At 42.9% G+C, this 11269-nt stretch overlaps 1 protein-coding gene across 4 annotated transcripts; it reads right to left on the bottom strand.

Annotated features, from left to right (window-relative positions):
- Positions 1 to 1616: 1616 nt before the first annotated feature.
- On the bottom strand, positions 1617 to 10282 carry LOC9267032 (mitochondrial arginine transporter BAC1). Of its 4 annotated transcripts, none has more exons than XM_015762222.3 (10): positions 10086 to 10282; positions 9798 to 9924; positions 8873 to 8962; positions 4811 to 4912; positions 3345 to 3449; positions 3159 to 3251; positions 2877 to 3077; positions 2702 to 2800; positions 2454 to 2617; positions 1617 to 2325 (listed from the first exon to the last, which is right to left on the bottom strand). In XM_015762222.3, the coding sequence occupies exons 2-9, from the start codon at positions 9891 to 9893 to the stop codon at positions 2471 to 2473; spliced, it is 933 nt and encodes a 310-aa protein (XP_015617708.1). In that variant the 5' UTR covers positions 9894 to 9924; positions 10086 to 10282; the 3' UTR covers positions 1617 to 2325; positions 2454 to 2470. The 4 variants fall into 4 exon arrangements, with proteins under 4 accessions (XP_015617708.1, XP_066161617.1, XP_015617707.1 ...); XM_066305520.1 differs by having other exon boundaries at positions 2454 to 2594; XM_015762221.3 differs by having other exon boundaries at positions 9798 to 10282.
- Between the last annotated feature and the right edge of the window lie 987 nt (positions 10283 to 11269).

Here is an 11269-nt window from a genome sequence, read left to right as displayed (position 1 = left end):
TGCGAAGATGAATGTTGTAGCTAAGAAGACGAGGAAAATTAGATGTCCATGCATGCACTGTAAATATCAGAAAATTTAGGACAATCCATCTATAATTGAGACACACTTGGTGATGCGTGGATTTGTTTATGGCTAGACAAATTGGTGATATTATGGATAAATCCCTACAAGCTGTTGAGTTCCCAACAAAGAGATACAGGTTGAAGTGTTCAGCGACGTGAATTTCGTGGTAGTAGAAGAATTGGTTGATGATGATGGTCATCACACAGTTGATGATGCTAATGATGGTCATGTCACAGTAGATGATGTCGATGGTAATAATGGCACTGCTTTTGATTTGGAGGAGATGTTGCACCATGCTGAAGCAGAAGTTGTGGCTGGCTCTACTCGTGGTTTGGATAATTTCAATGCATTACAAAAGGCAATGAAGGAACTTCTGACAATGAGACAAAGGGTTGTGGCAATGATTTTACATTGTTGCATACGGTGCTTCATATGAAATTGAAGGCCGGAAACAATTGGCCCGACAATAGTTTCAACGATTTGTTGATTCTGTTGAAATAATTGTTTCTGAAACCCAACTCCCTGCCAACCAACACCTATGAAGCAACCAACACCTATGAAGCGAAGAAGCTTATTTGCCCATTGTCATTGGGTGTGCGAAAGATACACGCATGTATTAACCATTGTATCTTGTTTCGTAAAGAGTACGAGACTTTCAATATATGCCCAACATGCAACACTAGTCCATACAAAATAGGTACCCAGTTCGAGGGTCAAGATGTTGCAGTTGACGAGGTAGAAGAGCCTGCTCCATACAAAGACAGTAAGAAGAAGATTCCATAGCTAGTTATGTGGTACCTTCCGGTTAAAGATCGATTGAAGCATTTGTTCTCGAACCCGAGGGATGCCGAACTGATGTGCTCGCATCATGAAAAGCACAAAAATGATGGGATGCTTAGACACCCAGCAAATACTCGATAGTGGAAAGAATTTGATACAAAATACTGGAAGTTTGCAGAGGACCCATCTAGCATTGCTTTGCCAAGGGTACTTTCTAGTATGAACAGAAATCAGGTGTATAAAAACGTGCCTAATGCTAGAATCAAGGCTGAAAAAAAATCTGAAAAGCTCATGGTTCGGATAAACTCGTATCTTGAATCAGCTCAAATTCAAAATCTTAACTAGTCGAATAAGCCAGCTCGTGGGCTACTCATTAAGCTCGTTTAGCTTGCTTTATAGGATAGAATTTTACCACATTTCATATTTTGCTCCTTAACTAGTGCTTAATCCATTAAATAATACTTTCATATTTATTTCCAGGCGACTTGTATTTAGTAAGTTTGTTATTATGTAAACATGTTATAAATCACTAATGAGAGAGCTCGTAAACAACTTCAATCAACAAGCCAACCAGAGTAGCTCATTAAGGTTAACAATATAAGGCAAGCTGATTCAATATATACTCCTCGTTCCTATGTCATGCATCGGGCGTGTTTGCTTGCCTTCACGAGGGCTGGCTCGTACCCTGATAGCTGTGTAATATACATTGGCTTTTTACTATAACAACATTCTGGAACCATGAGGGAGCAGCCAAACAAAGGACAGCTGACAAATAGTCTGAACTCAGCAAAATTAAATCAATGTCAATTCAAATGGGCCTCCATTGACAGGGTACAATTTGCAACATCCATTGATGCAGTCACAGCCATTTCCTCGTTTGATGCAATCAAACGGGATAAGCTAAGAAGCCTCTCCCCAACTGAGTTTACAATTAAAAATGTACCGCTGAGTTTTACAATACACTGAATTTTAACGAAACCTCTCTATGAACAGGACAAAGGTCTATTTAGTCTTTCTGAACTCTTCCAGAACTAATTCCTCTACAGTCAAAACTGAAATGACGTCCTTGCGCACGTACCTAGGTTGTACTGTCCTAGATGATTTCCTAATTGGATGCCGACATGGAAAACAAATCAAGGAAAAGAAATAAAAGGAAGTGATGGGACCAACTAGATTATCCACCTTTGTTCATATTCCTCTCCAACCGCATTTAATTTAAAGACAAGAGGACATGAAGTGTGGGGTCAAGATGTGGCAGCCATGTCACTCAAAAAGTATCCACAGAACCAGTCTGGGGACATTATTTAGATGGTTTGAATAGTTATAGTTGAGGGGCAAAAGTTGACCACGGTGAAGAAGAGTTAAGGTACCAAATATAAACATTTCCTACCAAAACCATCTAACTATAGAAAAAAAATGATTAATCAGGTGTGTTCCCCGGTATATTATGGAAAATTGGACCAGCAATTCAGCTTTCAGCATCTGAAATGAAGATAAAAGGGAGCAAAACAGACTTAGTCTACTAACAGAAGGTAAACTGACACTGACCAAAATGTATACGACTTTGAGATGTGAAAAGTCGCACAACTTTGAGACGATGTGGATAGTACCTTATGCTAGTCACGCCTTATACTAAGAATCTTAGCACTGTATTCCCAAGCAACAATTGCAGCTGCATTGGCAGGGAATGCTCGTGCAAGCGTCGGACCAAGGCCAGCATAACAGCCACCCATTCCAGCTCTTCTATAAACCTGTGACATTTCAAGCATGTGCTCTGCTTTGATCAGGCATAAATGCATAATGACCCACAAAACTAACGGAAGTAAATAAGATCATGAACCATAGTAAGGGCATGTACCATTTTTAAAATTTGAAAGGGGTTTCGACTCAAATGAGGGTCAGGGTCAGTCTGAATAATGGTCTTTGCAACATCCAATGGTAGAGTAGCTGTCCAGAACTGCAGAATAAAAGGATTGCTGACAAAACGGGAAAAAGGATATTGCAATGAATTCAGAATATGTGTAAATAATTACCGCCATCCCACTAATGCCACCACTCATGATTCCTACGCCAACATCTTTTGCCAGAACTAAGTGATTGCCACCTGAAAACCATGGTGAATCTAGATACCTGTGCATCCAATATCGGCTATACTCATAAGTGCAAAAGAAGACAGCATTGCCAACTGCCTCTCGAAACAATGTAGCCAAACCACCACGAAATAGACCACAAACCTGCAACGTGATAGCTCATAAATTGGTAAGCCAACAAAGCTATTGGACAATAGAAGCTGATAGAAGGCAAAATAAGCTCACCCCTTCACTTTGCAGCGTTTTCATAGCACAATCTAGAGGACTGGAGTACCTAGTACCATGCAATGCATGCTTCCCTTGAACTTGCATTCTGCACTGGAGAAATCTTGGCATTACCACATAATATAACACCTGAATCATTCCTCTTTGTTCCTAGCTTATATTGGACAAATTGAGTGCTAGACTGACCTTCATTAGCTCAGTTGGAGTGAGAATGCAACTGATTAAAGCTCCACTACAGGCAGCAGAAGGTATTATTACCTGTAGCTGTGGCCTACCATCCTCAGATTTTCCCTGATATAGTAGTAAGAAAGGTAAATTTAACTTTGAACAGGGCATGTCACAAGAGTTACATTGATCATGCTATTGCTGAAACAGTTAGGGCCTGCTTGAGAGGCCAGTTTTGCACCAAAAACAAGTCTAAGTTAAAGGCACAGAAAAACTATTGGGCCAAGAAACAATGCTTAGGCAGCCTGTTTCGATACTTAAATCCCTGATTGGGGCATTCAAAAAAAAAATCCCTGATTGGACTTGAGGAGAATAAAAATGCCTCAGGATGCAACAGGGAGACAGCGACAATACCGACGTATTTTTTCTGTGTGAGCTCAAAATCCCATTGGGACACCGAAAGAACTCAGCAGCTGTAAGAAGCAAGGGCCCAAGGTTCGATTTGCTCTGCCTCATTACCTCTGGGCTCAGGGGTGGAGCCTAATGGGCTAAGTGAGTGCACAGAGGACCGGCCAGAAAAAACTCAGTGCTTACCATTCTATTTTAACCACATGCCCTCAGCCCAAGTTGGTGCACCACCCAAGCACCCATGAGCCCAGCAGAAGCCAGAGCACCAGCTAGCTCAGTGCAGATGGCCAGGTGCACAAATGTGTGCCACGACATGTTATGCATCACGCTTGATGCATAACATCCACCTTGATGCCGCTCGCCTCTCAAATTTTCCTTTCCTAATTGCTCTGCCGGTTCATGCACATTAATCCCTACTCCTTTGTCGTTATACAATGCCATTACTTATATTGAATTGATAACATCAAATATATAGTAAATGTGTTATTATTTAGTATAATATTTCTTCAAAATTCTATGTGCCACTGAACGTATGATGAAGTGGTCTGCCGCCACCAGCAGGGCCTGCCTCAACCACACTGCCACCATTGGGCACTGCCTAACTGGCGTTGAATCGTTGATGTTGTCATGTCCTCTCTCTCATCCATAAATTAGCTGCAGTATTAACAAACCACCACATCTTCAACTTCTAATTCAGATATGGCCCAGGCCTGATTGCTATTTTGAGTTTCGTGTGAAATTTATTGTCAATTTCACATTCTTGTTCTGGTTTGTTCAATTTGATATTCTTTACTGAAATTTTGGTGATTGATAAATTTATTGTTACTTATTTTGATGAAGGTGCTCATTTCAATCTGGTATTTCCATGCATGATGCAGTTTTCACAGTTTTAGATTAATACAGAACAGTAGTTGGGCATATCATATAGCTATCTAGCACTGTTTTTTTCCTTCTCCCAAACAACCTGCCAAAGGGAGATTTTCTATGTCACTGCTATTGAAAATGTTACAGGGGTTTTCCTTATGAGCAAGGGAGGAAAATAGCAAGTCCAGTTTTGCAAACAGAGAACACTAAAATACCTTTAGTAATTGCTTGGCTTGTGAATATGTGCCAAAGAAAAGGGAGCTTTCAAGTGCGATACCGATAAATGAAGATGATGCACCTTTATACAGTCCTCTCATCTGTAACAGAATAGCCATGAAATTAATTTCTAGTAATTATGTTGCTAAATCAGTTACCAGACCCCCAAAACAAATCAGATCTACAAAATTATATCCTCGCAGAATCAGAGATGTAAATAAATAACTAATCACAATCCTCAGTTCAATAGCAGCAGATTCTAATATTGGGCTTGTTATGAATAGCACCTGTATTCATCTGAGGGCAGAAGGCCCAGATATATACAGGTACAGGTACACACAAATATGCAGAAAAACTCTTTACAAATAAAGGAATATAAAACCTAAATATACATGTAACAACCCCCCCCCCTTTTTTTCAAACTCAAGGTCGATCAACAACACTGAGTTTGGAGAGAGAGAGAACCTGTGTTGAGCTCTAGTGTATGCCTTTGTAAAGAAATCAGCCACCTGCAAGTCGGAAGGCACATACTGAAGAGCAACCACCTGATCCAGTACCTATGTGCGGGTGTAAGAAACATCCACACCAATATGCTTAGTAAGCTCATGCTTTATACGATCACGAGCAATACTAATAGCACTTGTATTGTCCGACAACAAAGAAGTTGGCGAAATCACATAAACACCAAGGTCCTCAAGTAACCAACGTAACCAAGTAACGTCTGCTATCAAAAGGGACATAGCTCATAACTCAGCCTCTACACTAGAATGAGTAACTGTTGTTTGTTTCTTAATCTTCCAAGCAATGAAGGAACCACCAAGAAAAACACAATAAGCAGAAAGAGATTTGCGATCAAAGGAATCACTAGCCCAAGTAGCATCAAAGTAACCCTGAAGATGTAAAGATGTGGACCAAGGAAAGAAAAGACAACGAGAGATAGTCCCATGAAGATAACGAAGAACACGAAGAAGATGACTATAGTGAAGCTCGGTGGGAGCAGAAACAAACTGAATCCTAATATGCACGGAGTATGAAATATCTGGACGAGTGACAACAAGATAAACAAGATTCCCTACAAGGTGAGGATAGCGAGTGGGGTCAGCCATAGTAAAAAAAGCCGGACCGGCCACTGAACCGCTCGAGCACCTGGTTCACCAGTTCATCGGTCCAACCGCCGGTTCATCCGGTCCGAGTGCTGAACCGGAAGAAGTTTATTTATCATGCATATCTCCTCTTGTCAGCATGATCAAGCTAGCTGGTTGGTAGTGGTGCTTTGTTTCCATCTCGGCAGCAAGGGTTCGATCCCTCCCTCCTCCCCTTTTTCTCACCATTTTACCATAAAATGTATTGGGCTGCTTAGTAAGCATTTGGGCCTTAATAGACTGGCCCATTTGTTCGGCAAAAAAGAAAAACCGCCGGTCTAGAGCAGCCCGGGTCGCCGGTTTTCACGTAGAACCATCCGGTTCGCACGGTTCGCAACGGACCAATTGCATGTTCGGTCTTTGCAGCAAACTGACCCGACAAGGATGGTGGTTCCGGTTTTTTCTGGTTCAACCGTTGACCCGGTCCGGTTTTTTGTACTGTGGGGTCAGCTAATGGCACAACATTACTGGCAGAAAGATGAAGATTAAGTTTCATGGGAGTCTCAACCGTGCATTGATCAATGAAAGAAGCCCTATCCAGAAGATCCTGAATATACTTTGCTTGAGAAAGATAAAATCCCTCAAGGGTAGAAGAAACCTCAATCCCTAGAAAATAGCGAAGAGAACTAAGATCAGACATCAGAAACTGTGCATTGAGACATGCCTTAACAACTGCAATCAACCCAACATCGTTGCTAGTGATAATCACATCATCAACATACAGAAGAATGGTCCGACCATGAGGCGAAGTATGTACAAATAGTGAAGGGTCATGAGCACTTGCCGATAAACCAGCAGCGGTGACTACAGAGGCAAACAGCAGAAACCAAGCACGAGAAGCTTGCTTGAGCCCATAAAGAGAGCATCGAAGACGATAAACCGTACCCTCAGGAACCGAATATCTTAGCGGTGGCCGCATGTAAATCTCCTCGTGCAATTCCCCATTGAGAAAAGCTTTCTTAACATCAAGCTGGGTGATAGTCCAATGGCAAGCAAAGGCTACGGCTAGAAGTGTTCAAACAGTGGTCATGCAAGCCACAGGAGCAAAAGTCTCGTTACAGTCCCGACCATGCTCTTGTTGAAATTCATGCGTGCAACAATCATCGCTCAATGAACTATTAATTGCCGCCAATAGCACTTCGTTTGCATGCAAGGCGGCTAATAAAAAGGCCAGGTAGATGTGCGGAGATGCATTTTGAGTACTGGTGGTACTAGACAAGCTCTAAGGGCTACAACCTTCAAGACGAGCTTTATAGAGTGCAAGAGTTCCATCGGAGCGAGTCTTGACCTTATAGATCCATTCATACGTGATGAGATGAGCAGAAGCAAGGGTAACCACATATCCAGTAAGATGGACCTCTATACTAACCACAAGAATAGAATAAGCACAAGCATCCTAATCCAACCAAGCCTTGTACATAGCATACTGACCCTGATAAGTTTCCATAACATCATCATACTCCTCTTGTGCCTTTGCTATCAGTAGTCTGAGCTGAAAGTGCAGGCATAGCTGGAGCCAAGGGGAAAGGTGAGCAAGCTAGCTCACCAGAAAGAACATCCCAAAGACGCTGACCACACATGTGTAGACGCATATGCTGAGCCTAATGATTGTAGTTGACGCCATAAAAAATAACTGGGAAACGAGGAACCGAAATTGTGCCTAACAGAGATGACATCGTCAAAGAGCAAGAGCAACGGACAACGGCATAAGCGCAAATTAAAGTGACAACAAGCAAATAGATAGGAACTTCTTCTTTTTTTCATTTCTTTTTTTCTTTTTTTTTAATTAGCCTCGGTCAAAGGACCCAAACTGTCGGTTGCAAAGACTGCACAGCAGCAGCTAGGCGTGCTTTTTGTCCCTTAGCACCCAGATCTGGATCGGTTCCGCCCAGAAACAAAGCGGGCACCGACGCAAGCCAAGGGTCAGGTGCGAATCGGCGTCCAGCAAGAGCGTGCGACGGCCGGCACCGGGCTGCAACAAACGGCAGCCGGCGACAGCGGCCGGCAATGAGCGACAAGCTGTGGCTGGAGACAGGCAACAAGCTGTGGCTGGCGATGGGCGACGGGCGACGGTGATGACAAGCGGTGGTCGGCGACCAGAGACGTGTGGCTGCCGCAACAGTGACAAGCAGCAGCGACGACCACAATGAGTTGGAAAAATTGACCACAAAATCCAGGTATGATATAGAAAATGTGATGCACGCAAGTGCTAACGTGCATGGAAAAAATTTTGGACCATCTAGGGGAAGAAGAAAAGTCTAACCCTAGGTTGGCTCTTGATACCATGTTATGAATAGCATTTGTATTCATCTGAGGGCAAAAGGCAAACAAATATATACAGGTACAAGTACACACAAATATGCAGAAAAACCCTTTACAAATAAAGAAATATAAAAAACTAAATATACATCTGAAAGGGCTTAGCATCAATACAGACAGAACAGCTATTATAAATGATACTTTATCTGATGACAAAAAATCATTTGACCATTGACCTCTTTTAGACAACTTATAGATTGTTCTCATTCAGAGCCTACAGTGTATAAAAGATGAAAGACAAAACACTATATATCCACAATATGGTTAATTCATTCACAGAGTAGCTATTTGTACTCCAACCTAACTGTATGGAATATTCTTCGTTAAACGAGCGTCCATAAATATAACTTAACTTGGTGAAAATGTCAGATGAATGCGATCTAAGCAATTCCCTTGCCTGCATTAGTAGAGTAAATGTCACCCATGTCACTTGCATTGTCTATGGAATGTACTAGGTGCATCATGGGCTAAGACATTCCTTACAGTGTAGATGCTGATGATTTAACCCGATACATTTTGGATAAGAAAAATTCCAATTTAACTGCCTAAGACTAAGCATGAAATTTTCAGCGAAAAATAAGAAAGGAGAAAGGGACTTACTCCTTCCTCAACCAGTATCCTTCTAGTACAGTGGAAAGCATTCCTGTATACCTTCCCATGAGCTGTGGTATTGTGAGCTTGCAATTTGACCTGTCAATGGACAAAGCATTGTCATGAACCAAAGGAACAGGAATTGATAAGACATGTTCTATCCAGTAAATGAAACTGAACGTGAGCTTGCATTGTTTTCCTTGTACATGAACAAATATAAAAAAAGTTTGTGCAATGCCATGCACTTGTTAAACAAGTATTTGTTCCATAGGTACAACACAACCAAACAAAAAACATACATGTAACTGGTCAAATAATTTTGTAGTACCAACTCGCATGTTGATACATCATAGAAAGCTAGCCCCTATGCATTATATGTACTTGCAATAACGAATGCTAGAAATATTGGAATGTTGGTCTTGATGTCTACATGTGCCTTCTCCGGCTGGGCCTTATTCAGAGACAAACCATGCTGGCACAATTATAGATGTTAGAGCTCATCCCTCTCTCCAATATCTCCAATGTTACCACAACCATTGCAAGGTAAAGTAGTGCACTAGCCTTTGAAGAAATGGATAAATACTTCCCCAAGTACTGAATTGCAAAAGATTTTTAAAAATTAGGATTATGCCATCTCAACAAGAAAATCTATGGATAAATTCATTTTGGACCAAGCACTAAATTGAACAGCAGTTGTTTGTATATATCTCCGTCTGCTCAAGGAAACCAACCAAGCATCTCATCGATGTGGATCGAACTAAGCAGAAAAAACACATTGGGAGAGACGATTCATGTCAGTTACAATCGGCAGGAAAATCACATTGCGAGAGACGATTCATGTCAATTACACTAAGCAGAAATAACACACTGGGAGAGACCGGTTCATGTCAGTTACCGGAAGGTAAGATAGGAAGGAAAGACAGAAGCAAGCGACCTTGACGGTGTCGAAAGGGTGGCCGACCGCCACCTGTGCGATGCCGGCAGCACATCCGGCGGCGTACTCCTTGGCGGCGTCGCCCGCGCCGGTCATCTCAGCGTACTCCCCAAAGGGGCGGACCTAACTGTTATTAGTACTAAGGTTAAGACGAAGAGGAAAGGCTTCCAGATCTAGAAGAGAAGATAAGGCCAAAGAGAGAAGGTGTGGATGGAGACGGATGAGAAAGAAGTAGGCCGTCCGTCGGCACGGGTGTTCAACTGAGGCGGAAGCAGCAGGACGACGCACCGCTGCTCGCGGGACGGAGATCGGCGCAGGCGGCGGCGGCTGGCGAACTCGCGAGGATGCGGGAGCCGAGACCGAGAGGACGGGGAGATTGACTTGGGCGCGAGGAGTAGCAGGCGAGAGTATGCGGCACGAGCAGCGGGATTGCGGGAGTGCTGGACTGCCGTCTGCCGGTGCCGCTGCTCGCGGTGATGGAGATCGGCGCGACACGCAGGCGGCGGGCGAAGAAGAGGGTTTTCCTTTTCTTTTCTTTTTCTTTTCTTTTTACCAAAATTTGCTGCAAGACACTCAAAATTTGCTGCAAGACATTATGAAAGTTACCTATGTTAAAAGACACTTGCTTTTGCAAAAAAAACATTATGAAAGTTATCTCTATTAAAAGATACTTGCTTTTGCAAAAAATATTGTGAATATTTATAAAGCATCTATAAATTAGGCACCCGATTTTTTTCCCTAAAAGTCAGGCGCTGTTTCACAGGATTTTGGACTATTTGCCATCCTCCTGAATGGCGTATTCCTAAATGCCATCTTCTCAAATAACTTTGATGATTTGCCATCTGGGTCCACTGATTTGTTTCTATTTTACCACTGTTCACCTCAAACTCAGCAAATTGAGTAGAAAATGACCTCACTGCCCCTCCCATTTCTCCTTTCCCTTCTTCCTTCTTGCTCTCAGGCATTAGTGATGTGGCGGAGCAGTCTTCGGCGTCTTCTGCGGCGGTGGCATCGTTCATGCTGCTGCTACCCTACAAGAGGTTCAATAGCCCATACATCACACAAAATCGAGCCTGACACCACCCATCCTGTGCCGATGATCGATCTCGCCAGTGGAGTGGCACCCGCGCGCATGGATAGACACCCAGAGAAACTTCTGGAACACAGCCGCCATTAGTGCCAACCGGATGCGCATCCCCGTCCACCACGAGTCGAGCCAAAGAAATAATAAATAATGTCGGTTATGAAGCGACTCGACGAACTTGATGGCTGGTGGTGCATTAACTGAATAGGTCATTAATTGAAGCCGGTGAGCATGATCTCCCCAAGGTAGCACATGAATAGGACGTCGACGGGACTGCTTTCCTACGCTGACGTCGGCGTCGTTGTCCTTCTGATGGCCGTGGCAGCTCTATTCATCGGTGAACCTTTCTGACACGCATGTCGTGTTGTACTCGGAGGTAATGAGCAGG

Source organism: Oryza sativa, chromosome 11 (genome assembly GCF_034140825.1).
Source record: "Oryza sativa Japonica Group chromosome 11, ASM3414082v1".
NCBI lineage: Eukaryota > Viridiplantae > Streptophyta > Magnoliopsida > Poales > Poaceae > Oryza > Oryza sativa.
This window is presented reverse-complemented; position numbering and strand designations above follow the sequence as displayed.

Coding starts and splice junctions, on each gene's coding strand:
- LOC9267032 (XM_015762221.3), bottom strand. CDS start 9,893: ATGACCGGCGCGGGCGACGCCGCCAAGGAGTACGCCGCCGGATGTGCT. Junction 8,963..9,797: donor ACCCTTTCGACACCGTCAAG/GTCGCTTGCTTC, acceptor GTCCATTGACAG/GTCAAATTGCAAGCTCACAA. Junction 4,913..8,872: donor GGATACTGGTTGAGGAAGGA/GTAAGTCCCTTT, acceptor ATTCTGTTACAG/ATGAGAGGACTGTATAAAGG.